Source organism: Elgaria multicarinata, chromosome 3 (assembly GCF_023053635.1).
Source record: "Elgaria multicarinata webbii isolate HBS135686 ecotype San Diego chromosome 3, rElgMul1.1.pri, whole genome shotgun sequence".
In the NCBI taxonomy this organism is placed as follows: Eukaryota; Metazoa; Chordata; class Lepidosauria; order Squamata; family Anguidae; genus Elgaria; species Elgaria multicarinata.
In genome coordinates, this window is record NC_086173.1 from 72247902 (window position 1) to 72270969 (window position 23068).

Genomic DNA, 23068 nt, shown 5'->3' on the forward strand with positions numbered 1-23068 from the left:
TTTTGAGGGCCCTTGGGCAAGCTATGCTCACCAGGCTCATGTTCCTCAGTGAATGGCCCCTATCACTGCTGTTGTCAGCAACTCGTCTTTCTCACCATCGCCCCCACTTGCTTATTTGAGAGGCAGAGAGCCAGTGAGCAAAGAGGCAACAGCATCTGTTGCTGCTCCTTACCACCACCACCATTGTCTGGGCCAAAGCAAGAGGCAGGCAAACAAGCAGCTTTCAATGAGTCTTGCTATTTACTGTCTTACTCTGTACAGCACCATGTACATTGATGGTGCTGTATAAATAAATAATAATAATAATAATAATAATAATAATAATAATGTTCAAGAGGAGGAGGAAGTCAACAGGACTCTTGTCCATGGGCCCCTCTTGGGTTTGGGTCCTTGGCATGTGCCCAACACTGCTTACCCTTGATGCCGGCCCTGTCAAAAGGATTCTATATTGAAGTTTTGTCAATAAGCACATTATTTATTTGTGATGAATTACTGGATTAAAAAGCAAGCATTGTTCAATTTTTTTAAAAAAACTGCATCAACTGATAGCTCTAAAAAGGTCACAAGAAACTTCATAAGGAATTGCATAGTTCCTTATCAAGGTTCAGATGTTTTTATAAGTCCCAAAAGGTTTGGCATTTTGGCGATCAAGCCAAAAGGATGGATTATCTTGAGCCCTGTATTTTAAATATCAGTCAGGTAGCTACTTGCTCAAGTTAAAAGGGTCCAATGAAGAAAACATTAGCCACCATGGAAGCCAGATACTAGCCTCCCCCAACCTGGGTCCCTCCAGATGTGTTGGGTCTCTCCAGATGGGGCATTTCAACTGCCATCAGCTCCAGCCAGCATGGCCAATGGTCAGGAATTCTGGGAGCTGTAGTCCAAAACAGCTTGGCTGCCATGTGCATCTGCATGTTTGATTTCAAATAGTTACATAGAGTTCAATGTGCCTTTCTTCCTGGCAAATATAATAATGTAAGAGCCATGTTGGATCAGAACAAGGGTCCATCTAGTCCAGTACTCTGTTCACACAGTGGCCAATAAGCTGTTGACCAGGAACCCACAAGCAGGACATGGGTGCACTATGGCTAAACTTTGCTATATTCTGCCCTTTCAACTTGAATATGTTGGGTACTCTTCCCAAGCAGCTAGCTATTCATAGTTAAGTATTGCGAAATGGGTAAATTTCCCAGATTTTCAGTTCTCAAAGCACCAGCACAAATGTAACTCAGCATACTAGTGGATTATGAGGTTTTCAGAGAGATCAAAGTCCCACTGGCCTCAGTGGGATTTCTTTCCTGAGTAAACATGTATAGAAGCACCAGACAGCAGGTCCTTGCAGAAAGCAACAGAATGAGTCAGCATTCGCTTTTGGTCAATTGTGCTTCAAATTGGTGTTTAAAGAACAGGGCACTCTTGATAAGGAGTTCCTGCAAATGGCCGTTAGCCAAAACATGCAACACAACATTTGTTAACCTTGGCCGGCACAATTTTGATCAGCATCAAAATTGCTCATAAAGTGCTCATAATTAAAAACATTTCTGGGTGTGGATTTGTTTCATTATAAAGTCAAGGTACCTGTAGAAAGTAGAGGCGAGGTGAAGCAAGGCTGGATTATCAACAGGCAGTGTCCAAACCACTGTTGGTTTGGGGGCGCCGTTCAGTTCAAAAACAACTTGTAAAATGGTCTCAACTTCCTAGGGAAATCAGTGAATTCCACTACAATTACTTTGGATATTTACTCAAGAGATAAGTCTCACTGGAGCTGTTCGGACAACACTATATAATAGCTATTATAGTTAGAGTGACCAAATACAAAAGAGGGCAGGGCTCCTGCAGTTTTAACTGTTGTGGTGAATAGGGAATTTCACCAGGTGCTACATGCATATGAAAGACACCTGTTGAAATTCCCTTTCAATGCAGCTGTTAAAGATACAGAAGCCCTGTCCTCCTTTTCATATGGTCACCCTACGCATTGTGGCAACACACTCAGCCATGGTTAGACCACTGGCCCTTCTACAGCAAATGGTTAGTGAGCGTGTTTAAACAGCCACCATGGTTAGGAATGGTTTACATGACACACTAAGCCATAATGTTTAGCTCAAAACGTTTACTCACCATGGCTTAGTGAACAGGGAGACTAAGGCTGCAATCTTAAGCATACTTACTAGGGAGTAAATCCAATTGAGGCCCTAAAATTCACAACATTCTACAGCCAGCTAGGAGTTGCAGAATTTTGTTCTGTCTATTATTTATTTATTACATTTCCATGCTGCTCAATAGCCGAAGCTCTCTGGGACGTGCACAATGATTAAAACCATAAATTACAATATAAGATGCATTAAGAAAGTTTAAAACTACGGTATAAAATAAAAATAGATATCAAAATAAAACCTAGCAGTAATGCAGATTTAAAATGCTATCACAGATTTAAAATAACAACTGAAAATATCTAAACATTCATAGGATTGCACCCCTAATACTATCTATGCTCCTAAAATATTTGAGTTAGTGACTGGGTTTGGATGATCACGCAGGGGGGAGCAGCCGTTGTGGCTTCTCTCTCGACCCACACATGTGCTGTATGCATGACCTCCATTTGCATAATCCCATGATGCTGCATGGGTTGGTGTGTTGTGGAAACCTGGTGCAGGGCACAGGTGGGTGGGTGGCTTTATACCCATCCTACAACCCACAAAGTGCAGTAGAGGTTGCAGGATGGATACAAAGTTGCCCCCGCTGCACTGCATGCTGAATTTGGATGACACGGCAACTCACACTGCATCATGAGTAGGGTGACCATATGAAAAGGAAGACAGGGCCCCCTTATCTTTAACAGTTGTATTGTAAAGGGAATTTCAGCAGGTGTCATTTGTATATATGGAGAACCTAGTGAAATTCCCTCTTCATCAGCACAGTTAAAGCTGAAGGTGCCCTGCCCTCTTTTAAGTCTGGTCACTCTAGTAACTGGGGTGTTGAAGAGGGAATTTTACCAGGTTCCCCATATATACAAATGACACCTGCTGAAATTCCCTTTTCAATACAACTGTTAAAGATACAGGAGCCCTGTCCTCCTGTTCATATGGTCACCCTAATCATGAAGGATTATGCAAATGGAAGCTGCATGTGCAGGGGAAGGGAGGGCATGATGGCTTCTTCCCCCTGCGTGGTTGTCTGAATAACATCCAGTGTGAGATTCAGTGTGTATGTTCTTCTGAGTTGTGTTGACAGGCTGCTAGGTGGAAGGGGATACTGGAAGGAGTAAACCAATGGTTTTTAAGGAACTGGTGAACTTGAGGGTTCCCTCAAATTCCCAGAACAACTCTTTTGAAAGAATGCTTTAGGGAGGACCAGAAATACCTTACATGTTACCCAGACTGATTATAAGCCATGAAGGCCTATCATGTGTATCAGGACCAGTGTGAAGTTGTGACATGTACCCTATTATTAAATTGCCAAGATCAGAAATGACTGAAGAGAAGTTACTAGAAGAACATTAACATTTTGAGTGTAATTAATGTGCTTCTTGATAAGCTGAAAACCTACCATGCTGATCATCATATACCAATGAGCAAGTAGTAAATCTATACACAAGGCCAAAGACAGGGTAGCAACACAATCTAAAACCAAATGGTTAATCTGCAAAGCTATCTTTTTACTTTCTTACCTGAACTCAGTGGGAATTACTTCTGAGTAGATAAAAGATTATATTGTAAATCTCTGTTGCTAATCACAGGCCAAAGTTGACTTGCAGTGGTATGGAGACCTCTTCCTTCCACAGCTGCTTCCAGTTCATATATGTGAAGTTCCAAAGGTGTACACAACATTTAACGCATCAAGAGTTGTAATTAAACAGGCCTTGTTGGACTTCATTGTATATTTGTTATGGTTTATTTATTTATAGGCAGATCACTTCACTATTTACAGTACATGAATGTAGAGATTCTACAGTCTTTGTGATGTAAACAAGTAACTCCACAGCAGGGGGAGTCTCAAAAAGAAGCCAGTTCTGAAGTATTTACACAATTTAAAATAGAACTTTTATATATCCACCAGATAGATATAGAGAATACATTGAGCAATTTGGTTAAATCATCTACGAAACTATAGAATCTGACAATGTAAAAATACAAGAAAACGTTATCTCATTTAGAAGGTAGACGTTGAAATCACACTAGAAAGAAATCTTTCTTTAAAAAAAATGACAGTAACAAAGGAACGGCATAAGGATCTATGCCAATTAAGGTTAAAGTATATTACACAAATAAGGACACAACAGAACACAACTGGGGGGAAATTAAGTGAAATATAAAAATCCTCTAGTATTTTTTTAAAAAACAGCAAACTAAAAACTTGATTGTATTGATTACAAAAGGAGCCAATTCTTCTGCTTTTACTTACCCAGGAGTAAGTTACCACTTAGTTAATACATGTAAAAGAGAGGCAGAATTGGGCCCTTGTAATTACTAGCAGTGTCCTTTTTGAAAACAAAACAAAAAAAGTAAAATCTAACTTTATTATAAATAACACATAGCAAATGTGCCCCTCTTTTAGGTGAAATTCTTACACCTTTCTCAAGAAATGCATCAATTTAGTCTCCTTCACTCTCTCTGGCTCACATACACTCATAAACACACGCTGCAAACAGTGGTATTATTCATCCTTTTTTTAACTTTCTAAAAAATAATGCCTCCTAATGCAGCAACGGCCATATTAAAAGCAGGCTCTCCAGGGGTTTGTCTTCCTATTCACATCATACGAAGATTCTTCCATGAGCAAATAATAATAATAAAAGCTTACCAGATTATTTTTTAAACTTCACTGTAAAGTGACCCTTTCAAAAATTCTGCACCCCCCATACAGTTGCTTGGGTGCATTCTGATGTGCACTTTGCTCTGTGCAAACTGGGCTGCCCATTCTCTTTAATGCCGTGAAAGGGTTTGAGAAATGGAATTCCCAAGTTATGAACAAAATGGGGGCCGCCCTTGCTTTTGTAGAGCTCTATGTGCACATTGGACCATGGCCTAAGATGACATATGCCATGCGTTCCAAGGACAGATGAAGATAAGGCTGATACATGTAATGTGGCTGGCCTGCCTTATTGACCCTGAGCTGAATCTCAGGATGACAATTAAGATACTTCAATGTCTTTATTCGATGGGATTTACCCAAGCCAGAATCAGACACCTTGTTCCTTAAAATTGGGACATATTGTCTTAGTTTTCACTGAGATTTTATCCATAACCTTCTCCCTTACATGCTTGTTATCCATGTATGGGGAGTATATGGAGGCACATTCGATCATGAGAGTCCAGACACAGGTTGTCAGTGACAGAGAGCCTGATGCTTGGTGTATCACATGCAATACTGCTTGTGCAGCTCTGTAGCATTTATTCTACAATAAATTAGTTTTAATCCACTGTAGTTGCTCATCTCTACTGCATTTCCTCCAGCCACTGTGAATGGTAGACTTGCAGTTATCTGGAGGTAAACTGCAGAATGCACAAGCCCCCATGTTACCTAGGGTGCAAAATGCACCCTAAGGGCAATGAGGTACCTTCAATCATTGTGAAAACTTTATGGGTGGACCAATAACCACATAAAACAATTCATGGGAATCAGTGATCATGGGGAAATGGTCTCAAAGTACTCACATGAGAATGAGGCCTAAACAAACAACACTTTGCAGAATCTTCATAACAGACATGAATGAAAAACAGAAGGCTTTGCATGCTCATATTGCTAAAGAGTGTCATAAACAGACTTCCTGGCTGTAGAAACAAAGTGAGGAATACTCAGCTACAGTTTGCATGGTGAAACAGCCCACCCTGGTTTATTAAGCCATAGTGAGTTGTGGCGCATACTGGTAGCTATTTTGAATATTCAAACTGCAGCCATGGCTTGTCATGTCATCTAAACATGGGGACCATGGGTTCTGTGAAGGTTAAACAACCCTTGCATAACCCTAAAGCAACCCACGGGTTGTATGAAAATTGTTTAACCATCTCATAACCCATGATCTCTGGGTTTGGATGATACGACAAGCCACTGGCAAATGAAAATAAGAGTCACACATGCACACACACATGCACACAAACACTTATACACAAATCCTCTAAGGCTTTTTAACATGGACAACTGAATAAATCTAATACCAATTATGGAAACACAAGATGAAGCTGACATGAAGGTTTCATGGAGGTAGCATAGTTCAGACAAGTCACTCTGACTGCGATAGTAAGATATGGAACCCAGTTCTTCTTTGTGCAGTGTCTTATGATGCTACCATATATTTTTTGCTCCAAATATTACAGCTGCTGAATTTGTGTTTCACATAAAACAATGGTTATTAAAAGGGCAAGGATAAAGAAATGGCTTATGACTTATTCCTATCATTAAGGTATTTTTTCCTGATTTAAAAAGAAAAAGAAAAAAGTTAGGAGGGACCTCTCTCTCTCTCTCTCTCTCTCACACACACACACACACACACACACACACACACACACTCACTCACTCACACACACACACATCTACATATTTATATATAGTTCTATTTAAAAAAATAAATGTCTCCCTCATGATTGCCTTTCTTATTACACCCTTTTATTCCGAAACACCCTGGAAAATGAATTCTCTTTATTTGGTTACTCGCCTGATCTCATAAGGGCTTGGTTTGTTCTCTTGCTCGTTGTTATGGCTAGGCCCACCCCTTGAACACGGGGATGCTGGCATTATGCATATTATTAAGAGAAAGAACAGAGGAGAAATTTAGGCAGACTTTGCAAAAGTCTATGCAGAGAAAATCACAGGAGCAAGCTCTTTCTTAAAAGAGGCAGAGGCAATGACCATTCGGATAATTAATTCCCTTCCTTAGCTAATCGGCAGCACTCTGCAATTTTTAGCCAGAGGGTCTCAATGTACTGTCCTTATGAAGTCAAAATGAGCTGAACAGAGCTACACTACACTAAGGATGAATCTGCCCAGATACGTTAGTGGCAGGGATGGCTATAGTGAGATGTAAAGCTCATTTTAGTTCTTATTGTCCTAAAGAAAGAACATTTCCTTTCCTCCTTTCCAGCTCCATGGTTCCAAACTGAATTCGTCAAGTCGTATATATACGTAGAGTGGTTCCAGGCTTAGTTAGTGAGCCCTGGAGACTGCATCATGGTTTTCCAAAGCTAAAAGAATTAGCTCCAGTATGAGCAAAATGCTTACGCTGTGTTATCGACCGGGATGCCACAACCCACCATCGTGATCACAGCCCATCAGCTGCCTACTGAAGCCTGTAAGGTACTTGAGGACATCCCTTTCCACCATACACCTGTTTTCGCAGTCCTAGCAAGGGACACCATCAGGCCTCTGGTAGGCTGAATTTGGTTTGGCGAGTTGCAGATTATGAAGATCTATCATAAACACACCCACCCTGCTGATCTATCCTGTGGGTACAAAGCAGGACCTCCACTCCGCCTATATGACCCTAACAATTTCTGTGCCCTACTACAGAATCAGGGTATGCACCAGCAGCTGCTCAGAACTACTTGCATTGCATTTGGAACACTGCAGCTTGCTGCTCTACAAAATGGAGGACCTTTACTGCATTCTGCCCCTCCTGGAAAACTCTGATGCAGACCCCTTGCTTAAAATCCTCCCATCATGGACTGCAAGTTCCCAAGCTACTGGAGGTGTAAATAAGAGGAAAGGATTTTCACACACTGTTCCCTGTGTGGTTGATACAAACACAGCTGTGCTTCCATTAGCCATTATAATAAGCCACAGGTAGTACCGGTGTGCCATAACCAGCATTAAATGTGCGTGCTTTTCAAACCATGCCACTCAGGTTCTACATTCAACACTGCTGGATTTGCAGCTTTTGCTGTGCCCAGCAGCAGGGAGAGGGGCTCAGTGCCCCACCATTACCTTCCCCCCATACCTGTGTGCGTTTGTGCACATGTGTGCATATTGCATAAAGTCCAGTGAAGTTTCTTGCAAAAATAATATTTTATAGGCTTCAGGCAACACAAAGACCACTTATTGCACCTCTCCCTATACTTAGGATTGAGAGGCCATGTGCGTTACAGGATCTTCCTTCTTCCTCAGAGAGCATGCAAGCGCATGCATGCTCTCACATCATTGGCAAGTCCAGCCTCTTAAAAGTAACACGAAAGATAAAACCAAGTTAAGTACAAAGCCATGTTTGCAAGCGATTCACACTGAAGGCAGCTCCTTCTGGGTAGCAGAAGGACTCTCCCTCCTCCTCTGCAACGGCATTCGACACTTTCAGCATGCTTAAAATTTGATGCATTTTCCATCTCTCTGACCAAAGCCAGGTGTGAACTTTGATCTACCCTTGTAACTGAGCCAGGAGATGGAAGAATTCCACTTACTGATTGTTGGGGTGGTTACTATTTTTTCCTCTCTGTTTGATTGTTCTTTGAAAACGTCAGCACAGCACAGGACAGGACAGTCCTACCCACCCTAAATGTGTCGCTATGTACATTCTACAGTAAGCTCTATAGCAATCACATGTAAACATCATTGTGGTGAGGAAATACTAGGACAGAAAAAGGCAGAGCTACAATGAGGCACTTGTCAATAGCAGATGCTTCGTCTGGGCCAGACTTTGCTCTGGGCTGATTATGGGAAGATCTAACAGCCTTGCAATTTCTTAGGGTAAGTTCCTAAACAGAGGTGGTACAGGCAACATATTAGCAGCCAGTACAGCAGTAATGAATTTTTGCTAACAACACACAAAATCATGACATTAGCTGCCATTTGAAATGAGCACTATTATTACAAAAAAGCTCCACCTCAGCAGACAGAAATAATCACATAATTAGGATGTGGTAACAAATGAGCTGACTCCTTGACCACGGTGTTTCTGACATGTACAGTCCTTACTAAGTCAATGGGATGGCTCTGACAGATAAGCCTATGGATGGCATCTTGGGCTTAAGCCAAGCAGTTGCCAAGGCCTTTGGCAATTTGTGTCTTTTGATTCAAATCAAATGCATGTTAATGCCAGAGAGACCTTAAGGGAAGAGAATCGATCTGTTGGCAGATTTAAGGCTGTTGTATTCTATCTACATGGGATGGCTGAAATCCCAAAGGTCTCACCTTGCGTGTGAAAAATAAAACAAAGACATTGTGACTGATGGAGGAGTTAACGTAGCAAGGTTATTTGATCCCCGCTCTTTCTTGATGTTTCTTGGTTCTTCCTCGCATGTCCCTGGACAAAGATAGCATGAGAGCAGCCTCACTGCATCAGGCAAGTTGTGCGTTTAGCACAGTATACTGTCTCCAACAGTGGGCAAGTACTAGCTACTTTAAAATATAGCAACTGTGGCAGTTATAAAGGGGATCCTTCCCTCTGTCACTTATTCAGGCTTCTGAGCATGAGGCTTGCAACATCTAATGACATGGCATCTTAGCCAATATCAAGGCGTCCCGCTCTCCATAAATTGTTTGCCTAAATCACCCTAAGCCACTCTATGTTGACTTCCTTTAGGAGGAGTCCCCAAGTGTTTGAATCTATGAGAAGCTAATCCAGGAAGAAAAGGAAGGGGGCCATCAGCTCAGAGCCATAAGGAAGTCAAAAGGAAACAGACACAGGAACATCTATGGCTTTCCTGGCAGGGAGCGAGAAAGAGAGGTGGAAATACTCTTCCCATAGTAATGGTAGCAATGGCTGTATGTCGTATGGCTTATTTGACTCTGCTCATTGGGAGAGTCGTGTTCAAAATGGGGCAGGAAGGCTCAGCTGATGATCCAGGTCCTACCAGCCAGCTTTGAGCACTGTGGACTCATGGTCAGCCCAAACGCAAGGATTCCTTTGACCCTTTTCTGTTGGGTCATGCAGAAAGAGCCCAATACTCCCCACCAGGCAAGAGATTTTGCTTTGGTTAGATGACCAGATGGTAAAAAACTATTCCTGAGGCTACCAATGGTGTGATGTATGGCCTTGAATGCACTGCTCCATGTTCCTGTACTTCAAACTCCTACCCTGTGTTTACAATGGCTGCTATCATATTGTAAGTAACGTTAAGGAACCTTTTGGCATAATGTTTTGGGGAGGGCTCTCGGACTTTCACCATATTCAATGGTAAAGGGTGATTGCCTTCATGTGCTCATTATAGGCTTCCTGTAGGCATTTGGTTGGCCACTATGGGAAACTTGATGTTGGACTAGACAGGCCTTTGGTCTCATTGAGCAGGGCTTTTCTTATGTCCCAATTCCTTGGCTTAGAAGGTAGGTGGAGCTTCACTACCTTCTGGCCACTGCCAACCCAGCATGAAGAGGGGGGGGGGGAACTGCCTTATACTTTCTCCTCTCCCCACATTTCATTCTTAGAAATTCACACCTTCAGAACTCCTTTCCAATTCACCCAGAGCCCGCTCTGGACAGTGGAATCACAGCACACCGTGTCTCATGCAACCAGTGATTGGGGAGTGGAAATCCCAGAATCCAGCCCATACAAATGGAAAGAATGGCTTATATAGCATTACCAGAAACCTCACTCAGACACACCTTAATTCATCAAGGGCAGAACTCAATGCTTCACCTGAAAATGATTTCCAATTTCTGCTAATTGAAGGACACTCTTCTGGACAGGCCGCATCTGCTGAGGGGCAAGTGCCTCATTACAGTGCATAGTTAAAAATCAAGGAAGCGGTACAATAAATCTGAATTACAGTACATCTGAGCCATAAATACATTATAAGTATATATTTCTTTCTTCTATTAAAAATTAGTTTACAATCTTGATTCTATTCACAATTAACAATTTCATCATCACACACTACAGACAAAAAAAAAAAGTTATGGTGAACACAGCTGCAACTCCACGGCGGAAGTAGGGAAGAGGGGCCAATCAGAGAAAGGGAGTGGACAAGAAGGGAACAGGAGGCTTTTGCAGGCTCATCCTAACACAACCAGTCAGAAGCAAAGATACTAATGTGTGGCAGTGGAACATCAACACCATGGGGACTCACAGACAGAAGCAGCTTGTTCAATGTAAACATCAATTTAAAGGGACAGCAGTCTCTCTCTCTCTCTCTCTCGTTCTTGTTGTATACTTAATCATTTCTTTGAAAACGTAAACATATTGGAAGTGCCTTGACTGAGGTATTGAGGTATTCCTCAAAGGTTAAGGCTGTTACCGATGCAGGCTTTCCTGAGCCTCCTGCAGCAGGCTGTCGAAATCCATGGTCTCGTATTTGCTTTTTACTGGAGCTGGGGAAGAGTCTTCCGTATTCGAATCGGCTGCCAGAAGAGACAAAATATATATGTTGTCAAACAAAGACACAGTCTTGAAATTCTTGGTATAGAGCTGTTAAGTGAATGCCATGCAACATATTCACCCACACCCACAAACACAAGATAAATGAAGATGGATGGACCCTGCATGACAACAATGAACTACATTTGATACCAGGATTTCTTTACACAATCAGCTGTCCAGGGATGGCTCAATTCCAGTCATTCGATTCACTTTTAACCAATGACATTTCAGGGATGAATGAAAAGTGTAAGTGTGAAAAGGAGAAAAGAATCCTTAGTAAAATGGAGAGCTGTTGATTCCCCTCTCTTTTATCCCAAGCTAAGTGGTCATGCAAACAATATCGGTCTTGTTATTTCTAAGGGGCCAAAATGGGTTTAATGCAGAGTTTCTTGAAAACAAAGTGAACAGAGTTATGGAATGTGCTGTCATCTGTGTGTGGATGACAACCAGCTATCTTTCTTATAGAATAGTAGTTGGAAGGGGCCTTTAAAGCCATCAAGTCTTCTTTCCACCAGATCCAGGAGAGGCAGTGAAAGTCCTGAACATGTCGGGTCTGTGATGGGTGGACTAACTAGCTAAGACTTAATCCAGACAAGATGGAAGTTCTTTTGGTCAGTAAAAAGTTGGATTGGGGATTCAGCCTGTTTTGGACGGGGTCCTCTGAGTCCTGAGGCATAGAAAAAAGTCATAGCTGCTTGGTCATAAACCAGACAGACTATTGTTGCGTGCTGTATGTGGGGCTGCCTTTAAAGAGTGTTTGGAAACTGGAGTTGGTGCAGAATACTGCTACCAGGATGCTGATGGGAGCCTATTACTGGAGCACATGAGTTCAACATTATTTGATCTGCATTGTTTGTTTCTGAGCTCCTTCGAAGTGCTACTGATCACCTTGAAAACCCCTAAATAGTACGAATGATAATAAATTATTGGTGGAAGTCTTAATTTGTGTTTTCTACTAACTGTCATCAGAAAACATAACTGTCCCATAGTGCAATTCTCAGGCTTGCTTCCTGGTTCTAACTGCTCTCTCTGTGATGACAGTTATGTTTTCTGATGACTGTTAGTAAGAAGTCTCCAAGAGGTCTTGATAACATTAGTTTATCTCTTCATTCCTAGTCTATCTATTAATGTTTTATATTTGTTCTAAGAATAAACTAATTCATATTTTCATTCTCTACTATTAAAGAATTGTCTCTAGCATTGTTCTTTAAGAACACACAAATTAAGACTCCTGCCAATAGGTTATGGGCCCAGTCAGTTAAGAGGCAAAAATTAAAGGTAAAAGAGAACAATATAAAGGATGTCATACAGCTCTGACTACAAGAGTGTAATTGAAAAATTGAATGGAGCTAATTACCAGATGTGGTCTTTTAAGATGCGAATGATTTTATTCAAAGGAAAGATTTGGAGAGTAATTGAAATGCCACGCCCCTCTGAAGGTGTAGATAAACAAACTGAGTGGGATCTTTGTAATGAAGCTGCCATAGCAACCATTTCCCTCTCTGTGGAAGACAGCCAGTTTGTTCATATTAGGAGGGAAGAAGCCACCTCAGCTATGTGGAGCGGCTTGAAGGATTTACATGTTAAAGATAGTCTGAGAAGTAAAGTTTATCTACAGAGGAAATTATACACAAGACTCACAGAAGGAGCAGACATACAGACTCATACAAATGGGATTTTAAACACTGTTGAGGAATTGCGAGGAGCAGGAAAAGACTTAACAGATGAAGATATCACTCCTATAATTCTAGCAGGTCTTCCAGATTCTTATGGTCCCTTAATTAATGCAATTGAAGCAAGGGAGAATTTATCTTTAAAGTATGTTTTAAATGTGATCACTCAAGAGAGTGAGAGAAAGTGTGAAAATCAGACTGTGTCACCAACACAGTCAGCTTACAGAAAGCTTCATCCCACCAGCCTTATATTGTGCTGTTGCAGTGAAATCTACACAAAAGACTCAAATGATGCTGACGTTATAGTCTGCTTTAACTGTGAACGACTCGGATGACGTGGACTATGTCCTGCTGTGATTGCGGTTCTTCCCCCATTATAGTAAAATATTTTGGTGTGGGGAAAGTCTGGTTCTTCCGAGCATGCGAAAACACATTGCTCAAATGTCAACATGTGTTTTCATCCATCATTTTCAATGTGCTGTACTGTGGGCGTGTTTCCAAGGGGCGGTATTGCTGATGAAGGAGAGGGGTGTGAAAATTCAAATCCTTTCCTCTTCCTGCTTCTGAATTCCCCTGCTCCCTCCTGGCAGGGAAACAGGAGTGGCTAAATCCCCCAGCTGAACAAGCAAAAAGCAGCAGCAACAACCCTCACCCACATATATACAAATCAAGCAGACAGGACAGTGAGGGAGGAAAGGAAGGTGTGTGTGTGTGTGGAGACTCTTTAGAACTGTGTGTGTTTTTAACCATTTTCCACTGCAAAGGAACACCTTTGATAGGTCTGTAAGAGCGCTCTTCAAAGCAAGACAAAGCTGGTCAGTTTCACCCAAATGTCTTGTCAGTTTCAAGTAAAGTCCTTTGGCTGCTTCTGAATCTGTGTGTGTGTGTGTGTGTGTGTGTGTGTGTCTCCCTTTCCATCCTACTTTGCCCAGTTTCCCTACCCCCTCCTTGCTCTCCATGGGGGTGGGGCTCTTCCCAACATCACAGACACAGGCTGTGTCTCTCTTCCCTTATTGATTCGTCTCCCTAAATACATTGGTTGCTCTTATTCTTATTTGAACAGGAGTTGGTGGGGGAAGGACACAGATCGTACTTCCATTCCTTTGAGCATGTGAAGCTGAGTGGGGGATGGCAGGAGATACAAACAGGGGGAAGCAGAGATGGAAACGTTCTCCATGGGGGGATCCTGCATCTCCCCACCTTTTTCTTTTCTTTTTAACAATGGGGGGGGTCCAATTTTTATTGGAAGCCCCCTCATGGGAAAGGATGGCTTAATCCTCTCACTAACGGTGATTTCCCTCTCAATTTCTCTGTCATTGGAGGTCCTGGCGCTGCATTTGACGTCTCCTCCGTACACTGGGAGTTGAGATGGACATTTCCAACCTCGCTTTGCTCCCCTACCCCAGCCAGCCCGCCCATTTTTTTCCTTTTTAATGTTGCAAATATTAAGACTGCAATCCAAGGAGCTCTAATTTGGAAATGCATTCCGTTGAACTCAATGGGATTTATTTACTGAGTAAGCATGCAAAAGAGTTGACTGCAGTCTTACGTAACATTTTACTTTGGTGTTCAGTAACAAGAGAAGCAAATCCCAATCCCTGTTGTCAGAGGGGGAGTAGGCCCCACTTCAAACAACCAATAAACAGTAGAAGGAGGTACAAAGAAGATCTGTGGGGTGGGGATAACAACATGTGTGAGTGAACCTCAATGGATCTTCGCAACGCGCTACAGCAGAGGTGTAAGTTCACAAGTTTTCATATGCTATATAAGCACTATATAATCGAAATGGGATAATTTGAGGGTAAACCAGAACAAAAGTGTACGTGGGATGAACCTCAGAGTGAAAGACAATAAAAATACAAATTGTGTTATCTGTCAAAGTCCTAGTCATTTTAAAAAGGATTGCAACAAGAGCTTTTCTAAAGAAAAGCAGCATTTCAAAAGCTACAGAGGAAAACACAGAGAAAGCTTTTCATAGAAAGGCAAAGCACAAAAGAATTCACAGTATGCATGTTTTAAAGTCATGCTGAATAACTCAAACTGTAAGTGGTACATTGATTTGGGAGCAACCTGTCATATGACCAATTGCAGGGAATTCTTTATAGAACTGAATAATAATAACAGCATTGTTTATCTTCCTGATGGTAGAGCTTTAAATGCAAAACGTGAAGGGACAGGTATTCTGCACTGTAGAACACCAGTGGGCAGCACTACGGACGTGCAAGTGAAAAATGTTGAGAGACTTGCAAGATCAAGGAACTGCTGAAATGGAGTACTGTCCAACAGAAGGAATGGTTGCAGACGCACTTACAAAACCGTTCACCAAAGACAAGTTTGAAAGTCTAAGAGAGAAGGTGAATTTCATGGACTTGCACACTCGCCATTAAGAAGTGTTGTTAGATGTAATCAATATAGAGTGTTCAAGATGCTCAGCCTGTCATAAGGGAAGAGGTCAGCATAGAATCAGATAGTTAATCAGTTAGAGACATGTTTGTATTATGTTGTTTATTTTGACTGGTTAGTATCTCTTTATCTGACAGGCTTGCACACTCAATGTTGATTGCATCTAACAGAAATCACTGCACCACCACCACCAAATTAAGGGGCTAAAGTGAAGAAGTGGATATGTTTGGCCTCACGTGGTGGCTGGCTTACCCAGGTCAGCGTATCTGGTCCAGAAGAAGTGCCCAAAGCCACCATAACTCAGCTGGAACAAGGGTTCATTTCTTTTCCTCAGTGAGGCACCATTCTTCAAGGATAAGGCGGCATGTTCTGAACACCGATACGTGATGATGCCGTATTTATCTCCCCTGAGTAACAAAAGGGAGAATATAATAAGTATAGCCAAGAAAAAGCATTATTTATTTGTGTGACATTTTTATCACAGATCTCCTCCAAAGGTGCTCAAGGTACCTGGTTTTATCCTCAAGCAACGTAGGTTAGGCAGAGAGAGACTCCTGAATAAAGTTGAATAAGGATTAGTACCCAGGTCTTCTTGATCCAAGTCTAGCATCCTGTTCGCTATACTGCACTGTCCTGTGCAGGACAGGAGACATTTTAGGGCAGCTTTAGGGACTTTAGGGCAGCTTTGATTAATTTACTTACTCTGTTTAGTCATATGAAAATTAATATCCTGCCCTTCTAGTGGTTACACATCATTCAGGGCAGCTTGTAACACTTAAACCAACCATAAAATACAATGTAATCCCACTTTCCTGACAAGAAACCCAGTGGAGTGGTGGAAGTGATGGAACCTTGGTTCATACAACAGTGGGATGGATGAGGGAGAAAAACAGCTGACCTCCAAATAACTGCTCACAAATAGCTGTGTAGTGCCACAAGCCCACCAGGATCCCTGTTCTCTCAAAGGAGGTGGGGTGGGTGGGAGAACCAGTGAGCAGCTTATTGGGAGACAGATAGATAGATAGATAGATAGATAGATAGATAGATAGATACAAGGAAAGGAAAAGGGGGGAAGCAAAACAAACATTCAAATGAATAAACAATTTAAAGTAAATCTCTAAACAGTGAAATGGAAGGGAACATTGTCCAAAAATTGTGTGACCCTCAAATGAAGGGTTATTTCTTAAGACCTATTTCTAGCAGCAGAGTCTAGGATGCAAGACACAGCTCTACTAGGCCTCAGTCACTGTAGTTTGAACAGCTGCTGACTGGTAACTGGGGGAGAACAGAGGGCTACAGCTTCTGCTATACTCCTTCCTGGCCTTTTCTCCGCCTCTTCAGGTCCTCTCTTTTCTATCTCTGCTGTTTCCTTTTTCTTCTCCCTTTACATGAGGGACAGGGAACATCTTTCAGCATGGAGACTGAATTCCATTTGGAGAAGCTCTCAGTGGCAGCATTCAAAGGGTTTGCAGGGGCAAAAATATCCCCTAAAATTAGTATATTTTAGCTTACAGTTCTTACTTCCAAAAACTAAGCTGAAGAAGAGGCATTTCAACCTTCTAGAATGGGGAAAGAATTGTACAAAAGTCAAGAAAACAAACTATCAGTGGTCAGAACAAAGGGGGTGCCAGGGAAGGGAGCATGGATATCTTGGGAATGCTGGAGGGCCAAATTGGACCCCGGGGTGGGGTGGCAGACTTGGCCTGCAGGCCTGAAGTTCCCCACCCCTGCTTTAAAAAGTCCTCTCAGAGCCTCCCTTTCCTCCCAGAATCAACCCATAGCTCATCAGGGTCAGCAACGGTTGAATTCTAGACATTCCAACAGAGGCCTGTACAGCACAGGGTTACAGCAATAACACCCCCCCGCACCGCCCCCCACACACACAGAGAGAGAGAGAGAGAGAGAGAGAAAGTATTACAAGTACAGAGACAAGTGAGGCAGATAAAACAGGCACTGGATACAAGTTTACCTATCCAATAAAACAAACACCTGCCTAAACAGGAAGGTTTTTGCTGTATACTGAAAAACAAAAGAGATTGGGGGTGGGGAGCGAACCTCCCAGGGCAAAGAATTCCACAATTTAAGTGCCCCAGCTTTTGAGATTTCACCAAACATTAACCACACATTTTCAAGCTTATCTTACCAGCCCTGAGGGCTAAGAAAGTTGCTTAAAAAAAGGAAGCAAAATTCTCAGAATGCAGAATTGTGGACTCAGTACTAGTGCTATCGTAGAATCACAGCATGCATGTAGCCCAGGTTACTGGCCAAGGATTGAGAATCACGCCCACCCACACCCCACATCTCTCTGCTCTTATATCCCTCTCCGAGATCTTTGCGTCTCCAGCTCCACCACCCTCAACTGTCCAAAGATCTCTCTCCCCTCCCACAAATGATGCTGTCCTTTCTCCCTTGCTGCCCTGTATATGCTTGGAAACTCATAGCAATTCTATTTAGCTGATTAGTAAAGAAAGCACAATGTAACTGAAGGAAGAAGGAGCCTAAGACTGCAATGCTATACTCACTTAGGAACACAAGAAAAGCCCTGCTGGATCAGACCAAAGGACCTCAGAGAACAGACATCTCCAGAGTCTCCTAAAAGAAATGTTCCTCAGCTCTCGGATTTCCAATAAGAAAGGAGCCATGCTGCTCAAATGCAGAACAGATGAGCTAACGTCCCAATACTCAGTTTCCAAAGACCGGGGGTCTGTCAGCACTAGCAGTGAGGGAGAGGAAGCACCAATTTGACCCACCTTTTATTCCTGGTCAAAACACAACACTCAACAATCTCTCCGAATACTTCAAAACGCTTCTTCAGTTCACTGGAGCTCATACTGCTGGCAAGGTTTCTGATGTAAACCACGCGGCCTTCTCCCTGTTCCAGGATCAAAATCATAGCTCAGGCCGGTCCCAAAACAACACTTTTTATGACTGAGCCTTTAATACCCCCCCCCCCCACCCCTGTTGGAGGCAGCATATTGGAGTGCTCCAAGACAGCCTCAACTCCACAAAACCTATTGGGCAAACTGCTCTTTGAAGAGCTGTTGCTGCTGCTATTTCTTCACAACTAGGATGCATATTATACAGCCATTATAAAAACTGTAATAACATTACATCTTTCTTTTTCCTTTTTAAGCTTCACTGCAGAGTTATAATGGAAGGAATGGGAGAATCTGGTGGAAGGGAATGGCGATCTGCAGAGAAATAGGAGAGTGCAAGAGAGAAACCGAGACTGCATATCTGAACGTTGCATTCTTCTCGTTGTATAAGCAGATGTTGTGCATACATCCACCAGCAGCATAGAACCTTTTCTGAAGCAATGGAACGGGAGGCCCTACGTAGCAACTTTTCAGAATTTATTGCAGCCTTCTGTTGATAACCTGAGAATTCCAGAGAGGGGAAGGATTGGAAGATGTTTGAATGCACAGGACCAGTGTGGTGTAGTCATTGGGGAGATTTGGGTTCAAGTCCCTGCTCAGCTATGAAGTTCACTGGTGATTTTGGGCCAGGCGCTGATTTTCAGCCTAAACTATCTCACAGGGTTGTCATGAGGACAAAATGGAGAAGTGGAGGATCACGTATGCAGCCTTGGGCTCCTTGGTGGAAAAGGCAGGATATAAATGTAATAAACTTTTTCCATTCCCCAACCCCGACTCCCAAGACTTGTCAGTCCAAACACATTAACGGGTGACTGAAGAGAGCTTTTGGCAATCGAGAGAATCCACTGGATACTTCTGTTATTTCAGAAGAAATAAATGCCTGTCATTGTTTTTCTTGGAAGCCACAAATTCTTGGGCGGGGGGGGGGGGCATGGGGGGCAGTTGGAAAGAATCCAGGAACTCTGCAGTAAAGCTAACGAATGATTTCTTCTTCTATTTTCTTTTTAAAGACCAAGGAAAGCAAGAAACAGACAGAAAACTGGGCTTGCTAGCTAGGAGGACAATTATTATTATTATTATTATTTATTTATATAGCACCATCAATGTACATGGTGCTGTACAGAGTAAAACAGTAAATAGCAAGGCCCTGCCGCATAGGCTTACAACACTGCAGGAGAGAGATGTTTACAAAGGTGAGCCTTCAACGGAGGTTGCAAAGATGTGAGTGAATGAGTGGGAAATCTTTACTTTCACATGCAGTCTCTAGGTATGGCCCCTTGCTTCACTTGCAGTGCTACAAAAAGGGTTCTGCTGCTGCACAGGCGCCAATCATTAGTGGGAATTCATGGTTTCACTGGCAGTAGAACCTTTCAGCAAATGTTAATATTACAGCCAACTCCCATTCCATTCCTACAATTTTACATTACAGAGGGAATGATGGAGTATGCAAGAACAAACCCTAGAAAGCTGCATCCCATGGTCCCATGCAGGCATCTTACTGACGTTAAATAGGTCTGAATCTGTGGGAGATTACCTGGGAACTCCAGGCATGCCACCTTGAGCTCCACTATGGAAGAAATGCAGGATCTAAATGTACTGAATATAAGTGAACGAATCTATGTCTCTTAGACCAAAAGGCCCTGTAAAAGACCAAAGCAGTGGCTTTGAGGGTATTCCCCTCCTGCTTCAGTGGTCTTCCTTGTACTTGCTGTGTGTCTTTTCGTTTGCCTGACTAGCTTCAGTGATATTCAGGTGTTTTCCAAAGTTCCAACGCCGACTGTTCTTTGCAAGTGCACATGGATGGATTCTGCGCTGGGTGCTTCCTGTGCCAAGAACTCAATGCATTGTCAGTTGCTTCCACTTTATTTATTTCCGATGCTGGCCTTGCACCAAGGGATATTGTTAACACCAGCCAAGGTGGCAGTGTCGCTACTAACTCGTGTGGAATTTGAACCAAAATTGCTTTGTCCCCAAATTTGGATGGGTTTTAGAAGGAGGAAGTCATCTGACCTGTCTGGAAATCACACCACTTCCACTTCATTCACTGCAAAACCCACACCGAGCTCACAGCCCACTTACAATAGCTTTTTCTCTTTTCTTCTCTGTCTGCCCCTGGTTACTAATGGCTCCATCTTGACACTGCTTGCCATTTTCGCATCTGTTGGTAAACAAGGAGGGACAAGAATTCAGCCTGGCTGATCTGAATGTTAGAAATCACAAATCACCAGAGACGGACTCTTTGCTTGCTGAGTCTGGCTCATCCATTTAAAAAATAAACACAGAATGCTGGGGGTTATGGCTATAGACATTCAGAGACCTGGGCTTGGATGCAGAGCAAAAAGAGAGAGAGAGAGAGAAATGGAAAGGCACCAAATACAGGGGAAAAGGGGAGGAAGCCGCTAGGTCAGGGCTGGAAACTTAGGGGCGTGTGTGGCTACACTCCTAAATGTACTCCTAACACCACCTCAAAATTTGGTGGTGCAGTAGCAAACTATTAAATTGCAGTGGCAATTTGGTGGTGCAGTGGCAAAAAAACAGTGGCAAACCATCAATTGTTTGTGGCAAACCATCAAACCATCACTGCCACTGCACTACCAAACATGGACAGTGCAGCAAGGGCCACACCAGAGGTCAGATGTAGCTGCATGTGGTCCATGGGCCAGGCCAGGCCATGGGTTGCCCACCATTGCTCTAGGTGCACAGAAATAAGTTGACTGAGACCAAAGTGGTTTGAAAAGCCACAGCCAGCCTATGCCTTTGGCCTCCAACTTTGTTGCAAAAGATCTTACATTGATTTCTATGCACCCAGATGTTTTGTCCTTTGTTTTCTTGGACCCATTTTCTTGGAAGTGCTTCTTCCATTTGGAGAAAGGCTGGCAATCAAGCGGAGGATTCTACCACTCATGGAAGGGGGAGTGGAGGCAATTCCCCCTCACCCCCAATTTTCCCTTCAGCTACTTCCCACATGGTTCCAAAGCAAGGGGCACAGAAGCAATTGGCAAAAAATGGTCTCCCCCACTTCCATGAGTAGGGGTTTCAGTGAGCAGAATTCCAATCCTGGGATCTCTGAATCCAAATGAATTTATTCTTATTTAGGAAGGTGTGAACCATCAAAACTTGAGATGGTCAAGGTTCTCTGATATCCACCTTGATGCTCATTCCGACTTATGTCCATTTCTTTTTACATGAAAATTCGTGTATTCCTGTGTACATTTTTTTCAAATGTATCCATCAATTGTGTGTATTTCAACATGCACTCATTTTCTCCCATTGATCCTTGCACACATGTTTAAAATGAATGCATCTCTTCATGTGCATTTCTCAATGCATTCGTTATTGCACAAATATCATCACAAACTCAGAAATGTATGAACTTGGATGCAGAGCTCAGAAATATATGGACTTTGACTGCAGTCTGTGTTTGGGTCCATGTTCAGTTCTGAAAAGTGCAAACTGACTAAATTCTGGTTGAAAACGAACTGAAACAAATTTCTCATACATTTCCATTCTTGTTATTTATATAACACCATTTATATAGTGCCTCACAGGACAGAACAGGAGTGGGGAGCTGTGACCTGCCAGATGTTGTTGGACTTCAGTTCCCATCATCCCTAATCATTGGCCATGCTGGCTAGGGCTGATGGGAGTTGGAGTCCAGCAACATCTGAAGGGCCACAGCTTCCCCACCCTTGTAGTAAGATAAGCAAAAAGACAGGTCCCTGCCCTGAGATTATAAGGCTTAGCCTTTGCCTTCACATCTCTACAGGAGGGACACCAGCAGGGCAACAGGGACGTCTGTATTATCTCAAAATGTATGAGGGATCATCTGAGAGAAAGGTAAGGACTAGCCAATGCAACCCAGTGGTGATTTGCCCATCACTGGCCTATTTGAGCCCATCTCCCAAGGACCATGTGAACTCAGGACCGTACCTGAAACCCCATCGGTTTGCTGGAGACCTGGACCTGCAGCATGAAGACTCTGAACCAGACCTGCTTCGGGAACAATAGTGCAAACTGGTCCTAGAAAGAGGATTCTTGTATGGACACATCTTGGATTCCAGTGGACTTGTGCAGCACTCTTCTTCATCTTCTTCTTCTTCTTCTTCTTCCTCCTCCTCCTCCTCCTCTTCTTCTTCTTCCTCCTCCTCCTCCAATGGAGAGCCAATCTCACTGCAGCTGTCCTCAAAGACTGTGTCATATTCAGGAGTCTTGCAGAAGGCCGTCTGCCCATCATCTAGGGCACTGTCTAAGAGGCCAAAGTGTTTTGTCAAGCTGGCTCGAATCTCCTGGTCTCTCAGCTGCTTGCTGTCCTCCTTCACTGAGGTTCCAATCTTGCTTACATCCCGGTAGGGCACATCAGGCACTCTCCGCTTGTGTTGGCTTTCCGTATGGCATAGGGGCTCCCAGGATTTCAGCACCTTCCTCTGGAGGGAAGCCTCAGGTTTCAAGACCTGACAGTAGTCATGGTCACCAAACGAGCGTGAAAAGGGGCGCTTCAACACCCCGTGTTGCTCAGGGTGTGTGGCAGACCGGCTCAGATGTGCATACAGCTCGGTCCGCACCGGGTGCTTCCTCTGAAGCTTCCTGGAGGTTGTCCCGTCCCCGGTCATTAGCTGTGGCTCAGAGCTGGTGATGACAGCAGTCTCCTTTGCTGGCCTCTGGTGAATGTCTGGCTTATACAGGTCCTCCTCTGAAGGCTTGTATGGTGGAGTAGTTGGTGGTGTGAGACCTTATCTCCCCCAAGAAAGCAAAAGGGTAAAGCTCTTTCAGTATGGAAGCATGAAAGTAATGCAAGCGGAGTCGGGCCCATTCATTCATCATGCGCTCCTGCCCCTTTG

General features: G+C 43.1%; 1 protein-coding gene across 3 annotated transcripts in view; it reads right to left on the reverse strand.

The window, feature by feature from the left end:
* Positions 1–3868: 3868 nt before the first annotated feature.
* The window catches only part of PPARGC1B (PPARG coactivator 1 beta), a 135049-nt gene continuing 115849 nt past the window's right edge, over positions 3869–23068 (reverse strand). For 2 of the 3 annotated variants that reach the window (XM_063120577.1, XM_063120576.1), the window contains exons 8-12: positions 22161–22959; positions 20310–20388; positions 18105–18226; positions 15607–15761; positions 3869–11259 (exon numbers count right to left, since the gene is read on the reverse strand). In XM_063120577.1, the coding sequence (XP_062976647.1) occupies positions 11153–11259; positions 15607–15761; positions 18105–18226; positions 20310–20388; positions 22161–22959 (1262 nt within the window). In that variant the 3' untranslated portion in view covers positions 3869–11152. Of the gene's footprint in view, positions 11260–15259; positions 15386–15606; positions 15762–18104; positions 18227–20309; positions 20389–22160; positions 22960–23068 lie in introns of those variants that run through there. The other variant, XM_063120578.1, reaches the window with a different exon arrangement.